The sequence below is a fragment of the Camelina sativa genome, chromosome 13, assembly GCF_030686135.1.
Source record: "Camelina sativa cultivar CO46 ecotype springtype chromosome 13, ASM3068613v1".
NCBI lineage: Eukaryota > Viridiplantae > Streptophyta > Magnoliopsida > Brassicales > Brassicaceae > Camelina > Camelina sativa.
This window is the reverse complement of record NC_141892.1, coordinates 5,631,084-5,652,657: the sequence shown is the minus strand read 5'-3', so window position 1 is coordinate 5,652,657 and position 21,574 is coordinate 5,631,084. Positions and strand designations below refer to the sequence as shown.

Below are 21,574 nucleotides of genomic sequence, written 5' to 3'. Positions count from 1 at the left end.
ATGAATAGTTGGCAACTAAGTCGGAAGGACAAATGTTTGAAGGGTGGTGGTTCGACTGGTTCTATGAGCTGGGTCAAGTTACATAATTAGCGTTGCAGCAACTTCTTGTTGAAATCCGTGTGTCCATGGTCACACACTCGCAGGAGGACAATACCTGAAGAAGATCTGTGAGTCTGTGACCTTGCTTCTCATAAAGGCCACATGAGATTTCATTTTCATCTTTGCCTCCTCCCACTTTGGTTTTCCCAGCTCAACAACTTGAATTCCATCGCAGGTGTCTCTTCAGTCCGCTTCTGTCATGTCTGTAATGTAATCCAACCTTCTCTGCCTTGTTTGTGCGTCATATCTTCTGCAAACGTAAAGATAGATGCTAAGAGAGTCACTTTCTATATTACAAACAGGGTTACTCCAAGATTGCTTGGGTAGCTTCAGCAATGGATAAAAAAATGATACAAAGAAAGCTGCGAGCGAGAAGCAAACCTGTGAAGAAAGTTTTTAAGCTATTTCAGTGCGTTGCGCGAGATGGCTTTTGCTTACGCAAAGCTATAACATGGTTTTGGAAAGGAGTACATGTAGCTTATATGGTTGTAGCTTTCTTCTACTTTCCCTTTCCGCTCGTAGGGTACTTACACAAGACATCCTCATAGCACAAAACAAAACCTCAGAGTGACTTATTATTGTGGCTAACATGCTATGCAGCTCTTGGGAAGCTACCAGCTATGACTACATCAAGTCTAAGGCAATCATAGTCGTTTACAAGGTGTTATAAACAATATTGCATTAGTCTGTAAACAAAGAGAGTCAATGGCTCGTAGATAAACAAGTGAACAATACAGAGATAAATTAAACAGTGCATTTGCACACCAGAAGCAAAACATACATAGTGTAAAGAGAATTCTAAAAGGTGAAAACAATAATGGTATATATAAATATATAGTACATATATGGGAAAGGAAGCTCAAACAATGATGTTGAGAGTGAGAGAGAGAGAGAGAGAAGAAAGAAAGAAAGCTATCTAATTTTCTTGTCATGTCCTAGTTGATTAGCTTTCCTTTCTCTAAACAAATCAATCCAGAGGTTCCAAATCCAAAGTATACTAACAGTAATAGCAGTTCCAACAACAATAGCCCAAGAAATCCACAACCAATTAGGTATCACACCATGAGCACCGCCTCTCGCGTAAAACGATACCATTTTCACGAAAAACAAAGGCCCCAACACACCCCTAACGATACTGTAGAAGGCGTAAAACGGAGGGGACAAGAGATGGTACACTTTTACGGCCAACCGTGAATCCGGATCGCTTTTCCTAGCTCCGGCGAGCGTCCACGCGTTCTGACAGGCGCTCGTGACTTCGGCTAGGATCAAGAGGCCTAAGATGGCGCAAGCGCCGTGGAAGACGAGGAACCGGCACGTGAGGAAGACGAAGAGAGTGGCCAAGTGGTGGCCGATGAAGAGGACGTCGCTTGGGTTGAAGACGATGTAGTGGAGGAGATCGGTGAGAAAGTAAGCGACGCTGAAATCGAGGACGGTGTTTTGGGCGGCGGTGTTGGCGGAGGCGAAGGTGCGTGAGGAGGAGGAGAAGACGGCGCGTGTGGCGAGGAAAACGGCCGGAGTTCCGTGGAAGATTGAGATCAGGCAGCTAGAAGCTTCGGGACGGATTTGTGGTTTCCAATTGCGGAAGACGATGAAGTAAGCGATTAGGTAGATGGTTAAGAACATGGTGAAGAATAATGGGAGGTCTGGAACCGAGATTTCTCCGATATTGATCGACATTGAGATCGGAATCTCAACCCTAATCCACAACAATGGAAGAAGAAGAAGAAGAAACTTAATCCCTTTTTATGTCGTCTCGTTTTTGAGTTATAACTAAAGCAATAGACTGATTGACACATGTATATGATGACAATATTTAATCATGTAACCATAAAATTGACCAAAAATACTTTATAGTATCATCTCTTTTTCAAATTTTTAATGAATCTTCTCACAAGTCACACAACACCCATTCATAGAATTATACTAATATTGTAATTTTCTTACTAGTAAATGACATGCCACAAAGAAACAATTTCCCAACTAGTATGTATAAAACTATGAGTCATGACAGTCACTAGAGAGGTAACTATATATCCAATCCAAAAGCCAATTCGGAATGAGCAACACCAGATGCAGCAATGGCTTTCTTGATTTTTCATCTGTCGTCATTAGTTTGCTGCCTCTGCAAGCTTTGCGGTAAATCTAAGCTTCTTTATACTCAATTTACTTTCTTCAAGACATAACGCTTTCCATTCATTGCTCAACTCTCTTCTTTTCTCAGTATCAAGGCTCATCAGCTTCTTAACACGCACCTTCTTCTGATAATCACTTAAACCATGCGACATCAAGGTCTCAAATGCATCCTGCACTGCGCACAACTCATCATCATCATTCTCTTTTCCAGCAGTCCCGTTCTCCGCAGTAGTTATTTTGTCAACAGCAATGGCTTCATGTTTCGATTTGTCAACAAGGTCACTTTTAGCTGCCACATTGTCAATTAAGGCAACTTCCTCCCCCTCCTTAATCATTTCCTCCTGATTCAACAATATCCAAAATTAATCATTCTTTCTATAGCCATAACTCATAACTTCAATTCATCAAAGCAATCATGCTTAGATAAAGGAAGTGATTGTAGTAAGCATCACAAATGTCTCACTTACTTGAGTCTCGCTGTGGTGTGGTTTGTCCATACTAGCAGCATTAGCAAGTTGAGCATTATTTTCTCCCCAAATCATCATGGAAAACCCAAAAGCTTCAGAGTCACTAGACCTAGTAAAATGCGGATCAATTCCTTCATTGATGTCTAGCATGTGATCGAGAAACTTCTTTTTCAACTTCCTGATCTTACTCGAGAGCTGATCCTTAGTGACTTTGACATGAATTGAACCTCCGATGAAACGATAAAAAGCATCCCAATCGATTTTGGTTTGGAACCCTGTCTTAGCTCGGTAATCAACTAGTCCCTGAGAATAAGAATGTGTGTTGGCTTAAGGAATCACAAAAGTTTCACAACGCAATCGAGTATAGAAGATGAAACAAAGACCTTTAAGATAGCGAGCTCATCTTCTTCGTTTCACTTTGTTGTTGTTGTTGTTGCTATTCTTAACCTTCTTCCTTTTCTTCTTCTTCGTCTCTTCTTCTACTGTTAGTGTTTCGGAAGCAGCAGCACGTTTCGAGGAACGCTTCCGTTGAGGTTTTCGTCGGGATAGCGGAGAGGTATCGTCGTCGTCTTCGTAACCACCATCAACACCAGGGGAAGAGGAATCGAGCTGCGTCGGAGTCGCCATCCGTAAATTGCTTACTTAATACCTCACTCACAATTCTAGCATGCAGAGAAAACCTAATCAGGAAGTTGAAGTTGTAGAGTCGAGTGAAAGGTTTCGAGTTTATTTATTTATTTTCAATACTCTCTGCTATAGGCTCTTTTTGCAGAGAACACAATGCTCTTCTAGGGATCGAAATATCGAGGGAATCAAAACGCTAAATTAAGTCTTTATTTTACTGTTACACACGGATCATAAGACCCCCTTTATGCACGAAGAGAACACACAAAATCACACAGCACAACGCAAAGCGCAAAGAAAAAGAAAAACAATTTTTAGACGACTATAGAATACATTTCTCAGGAACATTCCAAGCAAAACTTTAACCACGCTTACTACCACAATCCATTCCTTTCCTCATTCATATTTGATATTTCATTAGACGCCTCTCTCTCTGCTTGAGTCTACTGTATCAGTCACAGTAGTATATATTTTCTTGAATCCAGATATTTCTATTGTTTGACCGATCTTCACACAAGCTCAATCAATCTCTCCCTCTTCTACATCAAGTCCAGGAGCTGGTGAGGTGAGCGGGTCAGCTTCCTCCTCATCTTCATCCTGTTTCATAAACAGCCCAAGCTGCTCCAGAGGATTACTACCCCCAAAACTGAAACTACGCAGCAACCCATCGTGAGACACATCAGGCCCATCCTCCTCTATTTCATTTGTCAATTGGTCTGTTTTGAGCAGCTCCAGATCCTTGAGAAACTTTGCGTTTTCATTGAGTTCAACCGACTGCTCCATCTGCATCATTTACCATTAAAAACTGATGTCTCAGCGATACAGTGAGAGTAGATATTCCATTTTTTTTCTTTAGTTAATGACTAATCCATTCAGCTACTATGAAATCAAATGAATCAAGAAATGTCTCTCGCATGCAACGCAGTAATCAACATCTTTACCTCCATCAATGCCTGCCGCGCTGCCTCTCTTTCAAGCTCCAGCTTTCTCTTAGCCTCAGCTGCCGCTTCTGCTGCAGCTTGTGCCTCAGCTTTCCTACGAGCTTCTTCAGCTGCCTTAGCTTCTGCTTGTAATCGCGCTTTCTCTGTTTAGAAATAACACACACAATCAATCCAGCTTGCAGTACGATTTTATCACTTAGAGGTGATAAATTTCACCCACAAAACTTAAACTAGCAAATCAAGGAAGCAAACCTTTCTTCTTTTGAAGCTCGAGTTCTTCTCTCTCACGCTGTAGCTTCTCTGGGTCTCTCGTGACATTCTGATCTCAGGAAAACAAATAATTTAAAAAAAAACTATTTCAAAGGTGATAAAGGACTTAGACTAGTGGGTTGGATCCCACAACAAACCTGGTTAAGAGGTTTCTCGCGGGATTTCAAAATTAAGTCTGCAAATCGATTCTTCAATAAAGCAGCTCTGTAGACCTTTTCAGGAGGTAGTTGCTTCTCATTCTGAGCACTATTTCCTAGTGTATTAAAGGATCAAGAGTGAGATGCCACCTCAGACACAAGAGCAGAAACATTTTTCTGCCACACTTCTTTTCTTACCATCTTGCTGACAATCGGCCTCTTCAACAGAACTGATTTTCTCCTGAGATGCGCTTTCCAGCTGATCCAACCCACCAGCGGATGCTACTTGTAGAAAGGAAATAACAAATCATAAGTTCCACCAAGAAAAACCAAACTTTTAACCACACTAACCAAGAAATACTCACATTCTCTTGTTGGGGAAGCGCTTGTAGCTCCATCCAACGTAGGTTCAGGATCCATGTTTTCAATCCCCTGTATCAGCGCAGGAGTACGAAGAAACAATTAGATTACCCTGACAAATCTGGGAATCAACAAGCAAGTTGTTTTCTAGGTATATCAGAATTTAAAAAGACTATGCAGTCCAATTTATATTATTAAGGTTCAACAGCAGCAACAAAATTGTGGTTGAAGAGTAGATCCTCCATATCAAAGAGATCCACATAGACATATACATCGTTTCGCACCAACACTTAGTTATCCATGTTTGCATGTTATTCTAGACAATTATGTACCTTTAATGTCCTTGGTAAACTTGAGATTTTAGGATCACCGAAGACGTTTGCCAAGCTATTACCTAGATCAGATATATGCATCAAAAGAGGAGCGATACGAAGTTAGTACGATCCAGGGGACAATCTGAAATCATAACAAAACAAGAAAGGGAAAACAAAAAGTACTTCATATTTAGTTAGTTAACAAGTGAACGTAAAAGGCCTCCTACTTTCAAACTATTACACTAAAATCAGTGCTTTCAATTCACACCAAGAATCATAAGTCTCCAAGTAAAAAACTGCAGAAGATTAAAAAGTGTGCTGCCGATGGCCACAACTAATCAACAACAATGTGGCTCCATAGCCACTTCTGACATAATTTGAGGTCCCGAGGATTTGAAATGATAAATGCAACAACTAAGTAAACAACAACGAAAAAAATAAACAAGCTAAAGAAAAGATACCATTAGAGTTTCCAAACACCAGATCCTTCTCTATCGTGACAGGAGAATTGCTTGATTTTGGGTGTTCATTTCCACCAATGTCAACAACCTCATCATCCATTTCACTCCCTACAATGAAGATACAGTAAGAAATATGTCAATCTGATCAAAGAGCCAAGCAGAAAATTATATCAAACAACAACTAGGCTGTAAGCTAACCATCACAATGTTTCACTGATGAAGTCCCTGGCACTGATCCATGCAAAAGCTGCAGTAAATAAATCTTCCCTATCAGCATGGTGCTATTAAATGATTCAAACATGAGACATAGAAGGAGAAATACCTCTATCTCACAGGGTTCAGCACTTGATTCTTTGTTTTCGCTCTCTCGCAACTCATCTAAGAGATCTCGCAATTGAAACAAAGCATGGTCACTGAGACCATTAATGTCAATCTCAATCTCATCATCTCCAATCACCCCTTCATTTGAGTTGTGGTCTCTCAAGAAATTTATTAACTGTGGTGGGAACTCAGTCAAGGACTCCAAATCCCTGCCGAGCTTGAGTCTGTCCTCAACAGTCATAACCCGCTTAACAGGCTCAACGACGTTCTCACACTCCACTGCACTCGTCTTCCTCTTTTTAGACACAGGTACAAGTATCACAATCCCAGTTTCCTCGTGGGCATCTGAGTTACTCGGTTCAGGACGAGTTTTAGTCGCGGATAGTTTCTTCTCGAGAGTCTTCCACCTAACTTCGAAAAACTTGCGAAGTGTATCAGCCATGACGTAAACATCATTACCAGGTGGATTATACGTCATAGCATTGCTAAAGGTAAGCCGGACATCAGCAGCAAACTCAGTCGGACAGGAATATGTCCCCGAAGTTAACTTATTCTTGACAGTTCCTAAATCCATCGGATGCTTAATAACATTAAAATAATCCATAATATTAAGCTTGACAACATCCACGGGAGTATTGAACACCCAACCATACTGATGTGACATCAACCGTTTTAGAAGCGCCTCGCATTGCTTCATCAGAAGCATCACCGCGGTACTAACAGGGGTCGGTTTAGCAGCAGCACTTATAGGGTTCACTGTCTTTCCTGGCCCAGTAGAGCATCGAGACTTTCCAAAACTCTTGGCTTGACTCAAACCACTTGCAGAGGAACTAGTAACAGCCACTGATCTAGAAAGCTCGAAATTCTTCTGGAAATACCTTATCTGTTCTAACTCTCGTCTAAACCTGCGGATCAACTCTTTCCTATCTGATGATGACATGCCAGACAAGGGTAATACCAATTTCGAGACACCAAACGTTTTAACGTCAGTACAGTTTAACCCGCCGAGCTTTCTTTTGGGACAATTAGAGCCCTCAGAGGCAATACTAGGGCTATCAGACCCTTCATCATAATCTCCACCGGGTCCGGGTGTCTCAAAACAATAGTCTCCAGGGAAACCACCGTTTCTCACAGTCATATCGACGAAATTTTGATTTTAGATTCCCTTATTCTCGATTCGATCCCCGGATCAGTCTAGTATGGCTGACGGATTTGATTGGGAAAGCTAAATCTCCGAAGACTCTTAACAATTCTAATCCTCTTATTAACCGCCGGTAATAAATAGACCAGAAATCTCGATTCGATAGAAACAAAACCCTAGTTTGAGCAATTCATATCTGAGCTCGTACTGACATAATCACTTCGAATTGCCCGTGGGCAGTAAAACACCGAATACGCAAAGACGAAGGAACTCACCGACTGAACTTGAGAGTAATTGTGGAAATCGATGATCCAACTGAAGAGGATGGCAGAGAAAGGTTAGAAGAAAGTGAAACCTTAAGAGGAGCGAAGGGAGGGAGCACGATTAGACAAAACCCTAAAGTTTGATAAATTAGGAAAAAAAGAAAGACGACGAAGACGACCGAGAGAGAGAGAGAAATATACTATCTGATATAAAATTATCTCTCTTTCTCTCTTCTCGTCTCACTGTCTGATTCTCACTTCCCACCATAACGGTGCAAGCGGTTAGCGAGATTCGGTACGGGATACACAAAGAGCGATTAATTTACACCGTCGGATTTGAATCGAACGGACTAGGATACTTCAGCTTAAGCCATTGAGACGCCCATTAGATATTTTCGATGCGGAGATTTTTATGAGTCAACGCAAATCAAAGAACCGCGTGACGTTTTTGTATTTAAACAACGCTTTTGAAGCTAAAAATGATGAACCTCTCAACAAGACAAAAAAGCTCAGTGTCATTCTCAATTTCTAAAACACAGATAGAAGAATATTACAGAGGGAGATGGAAATAACAAAATCAAGTTTATAAGGTTCATCAATCATGTCTGTAATTACATTTCGCAGGACTGATTTTCACAATGTGAATTAAGCTTCATTGTTGAAAGAAAAAGGACAATCATATTCATAGGCTGAAACATTTGCGTGTCAAGCGATAGATTAACGCTCCTAGTACCTTACTTACCTGCAATCAATTTGCGATGTATTAAATTTTCGAATCAACTTCTGAATTCAGTAACAACAACCATCTACAAGAAGGTAGATTTCGGATTGCAGCTATCACGAAATCTTACAAAATCAAAATTAATTGGGAAACTTCCTAGTCATGTTTTCGAACCTCATAAGCTAGGAACAGATCTAGACTTGTACACACAAAAACTGACCATCGTTAAGCGACCTCAGATTGTAATTATCAAAGACACGACCAAGAATGACTCCTTCTGCCATGTTCACAAATTGCAGCTACAGCACAGACCTGAACCAACATCGTTTTTAAAAGGTCAGAAGATATTAATTAGCAAGTGAGGGAGGGTGCGGAGATAAGTGCCTTTTTATTTCAAGGATGGAGCATATGGTGCTGGGCATGGAGAGATGCTTGAATCAGGCAACTGATTTAACAAATCTACTGTTGTCGTAAGGCATGCAACTAGTATTTTCTTCTCCAACTGGACAAGCCGGGTTGCCACTCGTTTCCTAGGACTCAAACCAGGATCTGCCAACTATTGATTGAGAATTCTATTAAATATCATGCAGGAAAACCTAAAAAAGGGATTTGATTTGTAGCAATCACAAAGTCTATCGACATACCAATGCATCATCTTCTTTCAGAGTAGTAGGGTAGCCAGCTAACCGTCTCATGAAGTAATTAGCAAGCTGATCTAGTACTGCTCTTTCCATGCAAGGGCTCATCTACAGAAGAGATTGAGAGTTAAACCTTTACAAGAGTGTAAACAACTTTATATGAAGAAATAACATTGAGTCCTCACATGTAGGGACTGAGCATTTGATGCAATCAAGGAAATGTCAAAAGATTACTTAAGGTTTGCCAGGTCACTCATCCTCTACTTACCGGACAAACTGGACCTTGGGACGAAATTACTGATTGCATTTCAGACGGATCAGACATGTAACCCAAACGTAGGTAAGGAAGCATGTCTTGGACAGCTTCTCTTTCTTTTCCCACACGAACCTGAGGTTGATGCAAAACCCAAATTAGACAAAACATCTCAAAGTAGACTTGCTGGATCAGGAAATTCACACGTTCATACCTGAAAGATTTGCTGGGATAACTTTCCGTTCCTTTGAGCAACCATTCTCTTGTCCTGATATTGAGGATCCTCGGTGTTCAACGCTGCCTGGAAATGCATATGACGCATAAAACATGCAAACAGTGAGAAAATCACATGAACACCATACTAGTGTTTACAGTAACGCAACAAAGCTTCATAATTACCTCAACTATTATTCTATCATACGGGTTATCTTCATCAACGAATCCATAGTTCAAAAGCAGCTTCGCATTAGGTTGTGGCCCACACCTTCAAATAAAGGAGGAAATGCAAAAGTATGAATGATAGATCAGAATTAAAAGCAAGCTGTTGGAAGCAATTTGGCTAAAAGACTCACCAGACAACTATAGGATCCCCAGCCTTATATGGTCTATCTACCACGAGTTCAACAGCACCATCAACAGCAGTAAGCATTGCCTTGCAGTTGGAACAATAGGCCAACAAGGGAGGACCAAGAGGAACCAAAGCAAACCGACGAGCCAAACCGACATTCTGAGTACAAGAAGACAATCTCAATTAGAAGACGCAACAAGCAACGCCTGACTAGTTGCTTATATGATGAGCTGCAAGCTAAAATTAAGATTCAGTTATAGAGTAATAGAGGGAATACCATATAATCATAATTAACTCTAGGTATCCGTTCAGACAGGGCAAGACATACAAGTTGTGAAGAGGAAATACAAAAAGAAGAATGAAAATTACTTGTAAATGCACCACACAGGACTGAATGGCGACAAATGCCTGTTTGAATATCTCAAATGAAAAAGCTTCAGTTGGTATGTCAAATGGGTATTGCTGCAAAACACAAATCACAAGATGTAAGTCTGCTGCCCCTGTTTAGCATTCCATATATCAAAATGAAAAAATAGAAACCGAAGTCTTAGGTAGCAAATATAGTGGTCAAACACCTGAAACAAAGATCCAGCCATAAACCAGACAGTGTCAAGCTCATTGTATTCTCTTTTGATCCCCTCAGCTCTCTCAAGAACTTCGGCCTGAACCATGTTAAAGAAGAAGATCAACACTGAGAACCGACCAGACTAGTTCATCACATGTCATGCATACACTAACGCAATACCTTGGTCGGACTACCAGTTAGGTAATCTAACTCAGCCTCTGACCACAGCAAAGGAGATTCCGCATCTAACTGACCTCTTCCTCTTTGGCGATCAAGTTCCCTTATATAGGGATACCAAACTGATTTCTTTCCTTGCTTCTTTTCATACATCAAATACAAAGCTAGGCAAGCCAGTTCTGACAATTTGTTAGTCGTCAACAGTTCGGCTGCATAAAAAAAAGGCCGGTTATGGCTTCAGATAAGCTTAAAAATTCCAGTATCCCTACCCTCAGTTTGCAACCAGGTAAGAGAAATCACAAAGTCTAATCTAGAGAAACAGTGGTTTCTTGGAATGTGGGAAGTAATACTAATAGGGAATGGCTTATACCAATGGTCTCGTTTCCCAAAACTCTTTCGAGTGTGACCACCAAAGAATCGGGAACTGAAAACGCCACATCACCCTTCTGTAAAAGACAGGTATATTAGCACACATGTCCAATAAAATCCGATGGAACTGTATAAAAAGCAAATAAAGCTGCTGAAATGCTAAGTCAACCACCTGAAGATCCTCACTAGCAGCAACATAATGTATGGGTTTATGCTTCTGATCATGAGCTGGTCTCTCGTTGAGCACAACCTTGCAAGGTGGCAAACCGTTCTTATCCATCCAAACCTTCAAATCAGTGGTATCATCATCTCCTCCCTTCTTGCTCGATACTTTGCTCTGTCTCTCGTCTTCTTTTGGTGAGCCGCCAGCGACTAAAGTATCTGAGCTCGAAGCCGAAACGCACAAGCTCCTCTGAAGAACCGATTGTGATGAAGAGACCAAATTACTGTTCCTCCACCGAGGAAGTGAAGAAACCCTAGAAAGTGGTAAAGAACGAATTGGAAGAGAGACGCATTTAGTATGGAAACATGTGATAACCCCTTCCATCGGAATTATCAATTCAAGAATTCCGATTAAGTCGAGACGTAAAAGATTCTCCGGCGGCGATTCTGAGGATTTAGCTCCGTTCTTTTTTTTTCGTTTTCTCAGATTTTTTTTTCCATTGAGGATAAGAGAGGGAAATGAGAAATCAGGTTGAAAACGAAATGGAGAAGATGAAAATGAGTAAAAAAAATATACGTGGCGCTTAGCGAGATGGACCTGAAATGGACCTGAAATAAGCCCAAACAATAACGAGATGGCGACCTATCAGATTCACGATAAAACGACACACAGTTTGAAACTTTAAAACGACCGACACACAGTTTTAAACCTAAAAGCAACTTCGATACGATGGCGTTTTGGCTACTATTTTTATAAAATGGTCGGTTAAATTAGCACACGAGAGAAACGGCAAAGGGTAATTTTTCAAGTACGATAAAGATTTGCAGGTCCATATGATCTTCTCTACTTGTTGGCCAATGTGACAAAAATATGAAACTTTTTAAACCAACCAAAATGAACGAAGAAATAAAGAGTAACATTCTCAAGATTCACAACTACGGTTTGCCATTCAGCCAAGTTCTGGTGCTTTTGGTCTTTTGCTGTTTACATGGAGAACCTCTGAGGGACAGTATCAAAATCGTCTCCAAAGTCATACCTTTGTCTTTCCCTTCCAACCTAACAAAAAGTAGTCGAACGGCTTAGTCTGAGAAACATAGGTTGAGGACAGAACAGTCTTATGGAACATGGCATTAAGTTACCTTTCCCAGGTATAAAGGGTCACATGATAAGCTCTCATCCATGGCTAAGAGATTCTTCGACAGCCTAACAGTCCTGAAAGTCATATGAAAACACAAAGGTTGTTTGATGCTACTACTTTTACTCTGGAAAACCATTCATATCTAAATCAACTTGATTCCAAGTGCTAATTTATGCATTCTTAAAGGATGACCAAAGTTTTTCTTCTTTCATTTTCCCCAGAGAAAGCATGGCGGTTTTATTAGGAGTTGCAACTCTTAGCCATTTTTCCCAAAAAAAAATATCAGAACACTTGGTTAGTAAACATACCTTTGTATAACAGAATCCATGGTCTCAATCATTTCACTAGTTTTGTACTGCTCAGGGTCCTCCAAGAATCTGACCATTCCATCTTTCTGGTTGATAAGTGCATGTATCTGACCATCCTGGATCTGCATGTTTGGAAAGAAAACATGATGTTCTCAAATCTAACAGTCAAAGTAATAAAGCAAGCTTCTAAAAATCACGTGTTAGAGACAATACCATCTGAAGCACATGCATTTCCGCCTCCTTAGCATTAGCAAGCTGGACCATGTTGGCTATATCTTGCAGCGACAGGGTCAAGTACTTCTGGGTCAACCTCAGAATGTTACGCTTGTAAAGGGATGACACTGCTTGCTTAACCAATCCAAGATTCTTATCCTGAAAAATAACATTTCTTCCACATCATACAGGAGAATGACGACTATTAACATCGGTAAAAAAAACTATGGTGAGTGTTTAGAGGAAATTTACCTTCTCAAAATCAGCACTCTTGGCCACAACCAACGCCTCTAGTTGACCAATCTTCCCGTCGTTGTAACAACTAACCAGTTCAATGTAAGGCTGAGAAAAGGGTGAGCGATATAATTATAAGGCTGTAAATAAATCTTGCTCGTACGGAGTACAAAATAAATGAAATATTTGGACCGAAGTAAAACGAAAGAGAAGCCTCCAATCAAAATGAAAATTACAACTCATGGATAGGGTTCAATCTTACTCCAGAATAGTTCTTGAAGGTCCTCTGAGCTATAGTAGAAGCGCATTTGGGGAGACTGTTAGCACACTGCACATGTAAAAGATATACTAGATTATAAGAATAACATCATAAGATTAACCAATCCTTGAAGAGAAAATCAGACACAGAACGTAATTATGAAACCAATATTACTCAAAACATCCAATGGATTCAGGCTCATGCAATATGATCGCTCCCACGACAGAAAACAAGATAAACAAATAAAGTAATATATAAAGAACACAGCCTTACATGCCCATTGTGAATGAGAGACACCAATATGTATTTTTTGTATGCCTCAACGGCTATGGCACTCGCAGGATTCATAGGAGCAGTCACAACCTGATATAAGTACGTCCATTGAGTTAAAACTAAAACGAAAGTCATTAATGAATAAAAAAGCATGTAGAAAAGAAAATAGAATGGCTTACATTGTAAAGAAGCTCTATTGCTTTCTGAAATCTCTTCAGTCCGATACATATCATTCCCCTGTCAAAAGTGCAGGAATCAAGGATGAGAATTTAAAAAAAAAACTATAAAACAAACTCAACTGGATGGATTTAATGTGTTGATACAACCACTGATCAAAGCAAAAAAAAATCAACGAAAGTAGTGAGGAAAACTTGCTTACCCATAGTAGCAATAGAGAAAAAAGTCTTTTGGCTGGTCAACCTCTAAGATATCATCACTAATAATGGAGAAACCAGTTTTGTACAACTTCGTCTGCAAACAGAGTTGAAGAACATCTGGATGCAACGCAGTCAAACATTTTGGGGAGGCCTGAAGCTTCTGAACAGCGGTCAACAGTGGGGCTACACCTCGCAGGGGATCTTTAATCTTCACGACATGGTCTTTCAATCTCTTACAAAGGGATACAACTGCAAGATTAAGAAGAAAAAAAATAATAACATAACCATCACCCAAAAGATAAAAAAGAGAAAGACGAGACAAGATCCCATAAAGGGTCAGTGATTACATTTATCACTCGCCAAACGAATCTGCTCAGCATCGCAAGAGTTGATGAACCGTGCAATTATCGGAATCTCGGCAAAAGCTTTCTCGTCCGATACTGGACCACTGGTAAGTATCTCACTGGAACAATCAAACAATACCCCAAAAATCAAAATCAGAATTCCAAATCCTCCTTGTAGACTGCAAACCCTAATTATATACCTCAAGTTCCATAAACCAAAATCATCCTCACAGTATTACACAAAACATCAACAAGAAAATACCTAATCTAGTCAGAGATATGAGAAATCAAAACCATCACAAAAAAAAATAAAACAAAATCAACTCACAGGAAATAGAGGTAACCGAGAGAATGCGTCGACGCGTCGAGCTGGGTAAGAGTAGAGAAATTAACATCTGGTACGGCTCGGAGCGAGTTCTCAGCTCCTCTCAAAAGATCGTGAAGTGCAGTTAAATCCCCTGCACTCCCCGACAAACCTTGGATTGACGCTATCACAGCTTCCAACGAGTTCATCACTCCGTCCATATAGAATCTTCAGACGAAAATTACAAAAACCCTAATCGATCGCCCTTTCTTCTCCCTCTCAAAATCTTTTTATGCTAAGTGTTTTTGTTTAATTATCTCTGGATCTTCTCCATAAAAATACATGCCCCTCCCAATATATATATACGAACCCTCTGGGCGATTCAGAGGTTCTATACATTAACTCTAGACAAATAAACCGACTTTAAACCATATAATCTCGATTCGGTATGAATTAATAGCCTCGGTATCTTTCGGTTCAATCAAACCAATTTTGGGGATGACCTTTTTCAATCGTCTTCCACAAAAGGAACGAGATTGCGATCACAGAGTGTCAAAGCATTCTCATCTCAGATTCGAAGGTTCTCTGTGTAATCTAAAGGAGAAGATTTAAAGCTTTGTAGGTGGTTTGTAAACTATGGCGGATTATCATTTCGTGTACAAGGACGTTGATGGAGCGTCGACTCAATGGGACGATATCCAGAGGAAATTGGGGAATCTACCTGAGAAAGCTCCGGCGTTCAAACCTCCGGCTTATACTCCGGAAGAAGACGAGTCTTCAGCTCCTAAGGACCAGGCTTGGTTTGATAAGAAGACGGAGGAGGAGCTTGAGGATCTTGAAGACGACAAAGATCTCGACGATGATCGCTTCCTCGAACAATACAGCTTCGTAGATCGAATCGAACATTCTGATTTCTTTTGTTATTTACCATCTTAGTTTACCATAGAGAATCCTTGTTGCGATGGGTTCTGGATTGTGAATTGGATTTTGTTGGATCTGTTGTTATGTAGCTAGCTACATAGCTCTTGGTGTACTATATTATCAATCTCTGATTTTTCTTTGTGTTTTTGGATATGAATGCAATTAAGGGTAGTGACTAATTTCAGATGTTGATGGATAGGCTAAACTTATTGTGCATTTTGATGGTTTGATAGAAAGAAGAGGTTGTCTGAGCTAAGAGAAGCTGCTAAAGTTAGAAGATATGGAACTGTGACTCCCATCTCTGGATCTGATTTCGTACGTGAGGTTACACAAGCCTCTGCTGAAGATTGGGTTGTTGTATGTCTATACAAAGATAGGTATGCTTTTGATGTATTTGTGAATGTTGTTTCTTTTTGACGAACCAGTCTGGTTACATGCTTGAGACACAATTGATTCATGTTTGTCTCTTGGTGTTCTTTGATAGTGTTGCAGAGTGTGGTTTGCTATTGGGTTGTCTAGAAGAATTGGCTAGCAGATACCCAGCCACAAAGTTCGTTAAGATTATATCTACTGATTGTATTCCGAACTACCCTGATTGTAATCTTCCTACCTTGCTTGTGTACCACCATGGTGCCGTTAAAGGAACTCATGTAGGCTTGAAGAGCTTTGGCCGTAGGTGCACCCCAGAGAGTAAGTTTGAAGCCTTCTCTTTCTGATATAGTCTGTGCCCATTTTGTTTTTCATAATTATTTCCTTTTTCATTTGTAGCCTCTTTTTGATCTAAGACCTGATGTGACCACATTTGCGATTGTATCATACTTTGGGCAGAATGGTTGTACTCTCATGTCTGAACATACTTGCAACTGATTTGGTTTTTCAGGTGTAGCCTTACTTCTGTGTCAATCAGAGCCAGTTCTTAATGATGGCAAAGGAGGAGACGACGACTCCTCGAGGGAAGCTGTGATGGCTGGAGTTCGAAAACAGTTCATAGAACGAGTGGTGAGAGACCATGAGAATAAGGATAACGATGATGGTGGTTACAGCAGCGATTAGAACATCAAAGCTTCCCTATTTACCTCTGTTGTTATTGCTTGTCGAGTTGGTGACTAATAAACAAAATGTGTTGACTTCATCTGTGTTGTAATGCTTTTTTAAAACGTCTTGTTCTTTTAAAAGAGACAGGTACCTCATGCTTTTTCTTAATATCCATGTCCTGATCACTTCTCGAATTCAAGTACTGGATGTAAGACTCTGAATCCATGTAAAAGCCAACATTTGAAATAGTCTATCCATTGAATTAGCATCTACTGCGCACTGTAATGAAGCGATAACATAGAGATGTCTTCTGTTAGATGCTATAGAAAAATTCGGTTTTATGCTTCATAAAATTTCTTTAGACCCTAACAAGTTACAACATCAAATTGGCAATTTCATCTGCAACCAAAAGACCTCAAAAATACAAAGAAAACTTCTTCAAGTTCACTCATTGGATAAGTATTCTCCAAAACCATATTCAAGTAACCTTTCTTTTTCAGAAAATTCTGATTTTCTAATCGACAAGAGTGAATCAGTAGAATTCAAGTTAATCAATAGAGTTCTCAAGTACTCATTCTTTAGTAGGACTTATTGGTTGTCTTTGGTTCTTCGCTTATGTATTTCAAAGTTGTAGGTACACCTTTTTTTTTGGTATTGTGACCAACCTTCGACTGGTATTAACGTACGTTAAGAACTTTGATGTTAAACTGTTCAACTTAATCTGTTTTTCCTTCTTCCATAATTCCATTGAACTTAAAGTAAAAGCAAAATAACTCAGGTAATGGACACATTAGCATAGTTTTGGTGGTGTTGTTTGATTGTCTCAAGTTAGCTTTTTGGTGTTTTAGGAGGCACTAGAGATATATACCAAACACATCCACATGAACATTATGAATACATGATTTTCTTTTTTTCTTTTTTGTCAACAAATACATAAGCGAAGAACCAAAGACATGGACGGGATATTTCTATCCCATCCGGTCCGTCACAAATCCGTCTCAAGAAGGTGTCACGGTTTGTATCGGCATATTCGGTTCGGGTGCTTACTCGGGTTACGCGGGTCGGGTTCTCGTAGACGAGTGGAGCGAGTTACAACGTTTTGGGTCTCGCCGGTAGGAAAAATATTTCGCCGGCGCTGTGGAAAAAAACTTTTTTAAAAAAATTTGGAATTATAATAATAAACGGAAAAAATGTCATTAAATAATGAACTTTCAAATTTAAGCCAAAAAAATGATGAACTTCTTCAAATGTCATTTGATACATGAAGTTCTGTTGACTATCGTTTAAAAACACCAAATATCGTTGATCAAACCAGAATATACATATCATTTTATAAGATAACTGAGCAATTAACGATCATTACTTTGCCGTTTAATGGCATGTTGTTTTTGGCTTCATATATGATATTTGGTGTTTTTAACGGCTAGTCAACAAAGATCATGATTTTTTTTGCCTAAAATTAGAAGTTTATGTAATAAATTGCATATTATTTAACTTTAGTAGTCTAATTTTTTTTATTATTCAACTAATAATTGTTGAATGAATTATTTAAATATTCAAAATCGAAGTCATTCTATACTCTTCAAATATTATGTTTTAAAGATAAATTCACATAAACACATTATTAAATTGTTTATATGTCAATTAAAATGTAATTATGGAATTCCGATAACATGTATATTAATTTTGTTTGTTAATAGACAAATAAAATTTAGCACAATGGTTCTCATAGTATTTTACAAAAGTAAATATTACTTTGAATTATTTTGTGTCTTCGAAAAACACAAAAGAGTAATACATCAACAAATTTAACAAATCACCTCTCAAATAATAGAGAAAATATAGGAATGTATTTTTAATTACATAAATAGTAGATTATACATTTTCTGTAAAATAATATCCACATCACGAATCTATACTAATAAAAAGTAGAAGCTATAAGCTCCTAAAGACGTCCACATAAGATTTTAAACCTCCAATTTTGATTAGACACTTCACTAACTAACATATTTTAAAATCTCCAAAATTTTCTATATTAAGAATTATTTTAAACAAGCAATCAGCATTTGACATGTCATTCATTAACATTTTTAAAATTTCCAGAGTTTTTTAGAAAAAGGAAAATTTTAAATTCATGGAAATAAAAGAACTATGCACAATTTCCCACATCAGCTAGAAAATTTTTAGACAATGGTTCAGAATCAGTATAAATAAGATTAATATGCTTCCAACAACGAATGAGCAGGAAAGCTTGATTTATCAGGCGTCCAAGTTTAAAAGTATATTCGGTTTGATCCAGTTTTTTATTTGATCAAATTAAAACTTTAAAAAGTTTCAAAAAATAAATTATAATATTTTAAATTTTTAAAAGTTTTAATGTTATAAATATTGAAACTTTTAAAAGTTCTTAGCTTTTAAAAAGTTTTTAAATATTATAATTTTAAAAGTTTAAAATATTATAAATATTAAAACTTTTTAAAAGTTTAAATATTATAAATATTGAAGCTTTTAAAAAGTTCTTAGCTTTTAAAAAGTTTTTAAATATTATAATTTTTAAATTTTAAAAGTTTAAAATATTATAAATATTGAAATTTTTTAAAAGGTTTAAATTTTATATTTCGAAACTTTTGAAAAGTTTAAAAGATTATAAATATTTATGTAAAACATAAATTATCTTATTTATCTACGTTTGTGCTTTTTATTTCTTATGAGCTGTAAAACATATCTTTGTGTATGATTTTATAGATAAGTTGATATTTTTTCATTAATTTTTTATTTTTTATCTTATTTTTTATTTTTATGAGAAAAGAAATGATTTTGTTGTTGGAGTTTGATGGATTAATAAATTGTGTGGTAGTCTAAAAAAAGATTTTTTAGTGGAAGAAAGTGAAGAAGTTGACGAGGATGAAGAAGAAAAAGGGTATAGCGAAAAACAAGACGGTTAAAGTAATGATGACGATTACCACAAAATTTGACAATAGAAATGACAAGAAAGAATATGAAGAATAAGAAAACATTGAATTAAAAACACAAAAACATAAGTGGTAACGATCAATTAAATATGAAAACGAGTTAAATTCATGATGATAAAATTGTTTTGTTTTTCTGGTGATCAAAGAAATGGTTTAAGATATGTGAGGTCATCAGTTTAATTCGCCTCGCTTGGATGTCGAGTTAAATTCATGATTTTTTTATCAGATTTGATTTTATAACACAAATGATTTTTATATTTCAAAAATTTGTGTATCTGAAATTTAACTTTTTCCTAAATACTAATTTAAATTTTTAATAAGATAATATTTTACTACTGTCATCGATCATATATAGTTTTCATCAAAATATATCAAATATACTCACGCGTAGCGTGTCTTTAAAACCTAGTTATATTCATGAAAATTTCGGAAGTTTAAAATATCTCCAACTCAACTGATGTAAATAAGTAATATTATTTTTTAATTCTAACCGAAAATATTATTGCAAAGGATATTTGCTGCACATGTACAAAATGACATTAAACTGTATAATAGTCAACTTAAAGCTTGATTTTATATGGGAATTTAGTGGAAACTACCACATTTCCTAAAAAAAACTTTTCTAAACTACCACATATGAAAACATCTTTTCAAAACTACCATAAATCAACTTTTATCACATATAAAAAGACGAAACTATCCCTGCAGAAAGTGACAGATTGAAAGAGACAAATTTGTCTTTATGATGTGGGACCAATAATAAAATATTAATTATTAATTATCTTTATGTTTTTTTTGTGGACCAAAGAATAAACAAGCGTGGTGGAGAATAAATATTGTCTATCAAATTTACGAATTTTTTTTGTTTCAAATTTTTGTCTACCAACATAATTTAAATAACTTGTCCATAAGTATTAGTAAAAAGAAAATATCCACAGTTACAAGTAAAAGAATCATAGTTTAAAAGATCTAAGTGGGTGACGCTTGTCCACGAACAAAAAATTTGGTAACTTTTTTATGATAATAATTTAAGAAATAAATATTGACGACTACGACAAGATTTCAAATTATAGAAAAAATTATAATGGTGGACAAGAAATATGATGGACCAAAAATATAATGTCGTGGACCAATTAAATACTGTGGACAAAATAGTTATCCAAAAAATAAGTTTCGATATGGAGACGAATGTAACTAAGAAATCGAGAAATCAAATATTTTTTCGATAAACAAGATAAATTATTCTCAAGCTCAAACTTATTCTCAAGATAAATTATCTATCGACAAATCAAATATTTTTTCGATTTGGTGTACTATTCTCAAGCTCCGATTTTTGTTGATTCGTTTGTGTTTTGGATATGAATGCAATTAAGGGTAGTGTGACTAATTTCATATGTTGATGGATAGGCTTAAGTTATTGTAAAATACACTTGATGCTTCATAGGCGCTAATGTGTTTTGATGCTTTGATAGGAATAAGAGGTTGTCTGAGCTAAGAGAAGCTGCTAAAGTTAGAAGATATGGGATTGTGACTCCCATCTCTGGATCTGATTTCGTACACGAGGTTACACAAGCCTCTGATGAAGATTGGATTGTTGTATGTCTATACAAAGATAGGTATGCTTTTGATGTATTTGTGAATGTTGTTTTCTATTGACCAACCAGTCTAGTTGCATGCTTGAGAGACAATTAAGTCATGTTTGTGAACCAAAAAAAATCAAAATGCATTTTGTTTTTAAGTACATATAATTAGATTAAGAGTCTTTTCATCCCGGTGAACACAAAAAATTATTCAATTATCTAATTTTGGTTTAATACATAAATTTCCAAATTTAGGTAAGAAATTAAAATGTACAAATTTTACAAGTGAATAAGAAATCATCACTGCATAATCCACTAAGGGCATCAACTTCTAAACCTCAACAAACAAAGTTGATTCAGATTTATCATATCATCTCAATTAAAACAAAATTTCTGTGATTTTCAAGGCAATTAGAACACACCGCAATATCCTCATTCTTGCGCTTAATGATGATCTTCCATAGAATCTGAATAAAGTGCTAATTCAATTTTAACATCTCAATTATAACCTTTAAATTGAATTTTTAGGACACGAATTAAGAATTACTCCGTCAAATTAATACTTCAGCTTCACTTTATGCTTTTGTAGTAACAAGGGAAGAGTCCAGAGTTAGTGGTTCTTGTTTTTGTT

The 21,574-nt window shown here is 37.3% G+C and overlaps 6 protein-coding genes and 1 pseudogene across 13 annotated transcripts; 2 read left to right on the top strand and 5 right to left on the bottom strand.

Moving 5' to 3' along the window:
- Positions 1-761: 761 nt before the first annotated feature.
- Positions 762-1,972, bottom strand: LOC104735447 (TLC domain-containing protein At5g14285). Its single transcript, XM_010455247.3, has one exon. The coding sequence runs from the start codon at positions 1,774-1,776 to the stop codon at positions 1,012-1,014; it is 765 nt and encodes a 254-aa protein (XP_010453549.1). The 5' UTR covers positions 1,777-1,972; the 3' UTR covers positions 762-1,011.
- Positions 1,973-2,110: 138 nt separating this feature from the next.
- Positions 2,111-3,402, bottom strand: LOC104737985 (GLABROUS1 enhancer-binding protein-like 2; annotated as a pseudogene). Its single transcript, XR_015577593.1, has 3 exons — positions 3,083-3,402; positions 2,700-3,002; positions 2,111-2,573 (listed from the first exon to the last, which is right to left on the bottom strand). The product of XR_015577593.1 is annotated as a GLABROUS1 enhancer-binding protein-like 2 (transcript).
- A 100-nt stretch (positions 3,403-3,502) lies between these two features.
- Positions 3,503-8,054, bottom strand: LOC104735446 (transcription factor GTE9). 2 transcript variants are annotated; one of them, XM_010455246.3, is made up of 10 exons: positions 6,129-8,054; positions 6,005-6,053; positions 5,807-5,914; positions 5,364-5,425; positions 5,037-5,103; positions 4,870-4,953; positions 4,672-4,787; positions 4,517-4,583; positions 4,265-4,407; positions 3,503-4,106 (listed from the first exon to the last, which is right to left on the bottom strand). In XM_010455246.3, the coding sequence occupies exons 1-10, from the start codon at positions 7,263-7,265 to the stop codon at positions 3,843-3,845; spliced, it is 2,097 nt and encodes a 698-aa protein (XP_010453548.1). In that variant the 5' UTR covers positions 7,266-8,054; the 3' UTR covers positions 3,503-3,842. The 2 variants fall into 2 exon arrangements, with proteins under 2 accessions (XP_010453548.1, XP_010453546.1); XM_010455244.3 differs by having other exon boundaries at positions 4,870-4,956; positions 6,129-7,805.
- LOC109128334 (uncharacterized) lies at positions 7,441-7,675 on the top strand (the record flags this gene model as incomplete). The annotated part of the gene is given in 2 exon segments (XM_019234504.2): positions 7,441-7,509; positions 7,511-7,675. Coding segments are annotated over 2 exon segments (234 nt in total), but the record flags the coding sequence as incomplete, so codon positions are not given.
- On the bottom strand, positions 8,028-11,562 carry LOC104735445 (uncharacterized). 3 transcript variants are annotated; one of them, XR_759451.3, is made up of 13 exons: positions 10,995-11,562; positions 10,824-10,899; positions 10,457-10,662; positions 10,287-10,373; positions 10,081-10,173; positions 9,716-9,870; positions 9,543-9,627; positions 9,358-9,444; positions 9,159-9,278; positions 8,897-8,998; positions 8,637-8,808; positions 8,473-8,564; positions 8,028-8,273 (listed from the first exon to the last, which is right to left on the bottom strand). XR_759451.3 is itself a non-coding variant. In XM_010455243.3 (12 exons), the coding sequence occupies exons 1-11, from the start codon at positions 11,367-11,369 to the stop codon at positions 8,641-8,643; spliced, it is 1,554 nt and encodes a 517-aa protein (XP_010453545.1). In that variant the 5' UTR covers positions 11,370-11,560; the 3' UTR covers positions 8,028-8,273; positions 8,637-8,640. The 3 variants fall into 3 exon arrangements, 1 of the variants encoding a protein (XP_010453545.1); XR_015577590.1 differs by having other exon boundaries at positions 8,427-8,564; positions 10,995-11,560; XM_010455243.3 differs by lacking the exon at positions 8,473-8,564 and having other exon boundaries at positions 10,995-11,560.
- A 208-nt stretch (positions 11,563-11,770) lies between these two features.
- Positions 11,771-14,925, bottom strand: COP13 (Proteasome component (PCI) domain protein). Its single transcript, XM_010455241.3, has 11 exons — positions 14,460-14,925; positions 14,135-14,250; positions 13,790-14,036; positions 13,590-13,647; positions 13,411-13,500; positions 13,141-13,206; positions 12,897-12,986; positions 12,645-12,803; positions 12,432-12,553; positions 12,125-12,197; positions 11,771-12,041 (listed from the first exon to the last, which is right to left on the bottom strand). The coding sequence occupies exons 1-11, from the start codon at positions 14,654-14,656 to the stop codon at positions 11,970-11,972; spliced, it is 1,290 nt and encodes a 429-aa protein (XP_010453543.1). The 5' UTR covers positions 14,657-14,925; the 3' UTR covers positions 11,771-11,969.
- A 48-nt stretch (positions 14,926-14,973) lies between these two features.
- LOC104735442 (Thioredoxin superfamily protein) lies at positions 14,974-16,559 on the top strand. Of its 4 annotated transcripts, none has more exons than XR_015577592.1 (4): positions 14,974-15,323; positions 15,590-15,733; positions 15,849-16,046; positions 16,237-16,559. XR_015577592.1 is itself a non-coding variant. In XM_087480430.1 (4 exons), exons 1-4 carry the CDS (start codon positions 15,106-15,108, stop codon positions 16,407-16,409), a joined length of 741 nt encoding a protein of 246 aa, XP_087336556.1. In that variant the 5' UTR covers positions 14,974-15,105; the 3' UTR covers positions 16,410-16,559. The 4 variants fall into 4 exon arrangements, 2 of the variants coding, with proteins under 2 accessions (XP_087336556.1, XP_087336555.1); XM_087480430.1 differs by having other exon boundaries at positions 15,841-16,046; XR_015577591.1 differs by having other exon boundaries at positions 15,072-15,319.
- The last annotated feature ends 5,015 nt before the right edge of the window (positions 16,560-21,574 follow it).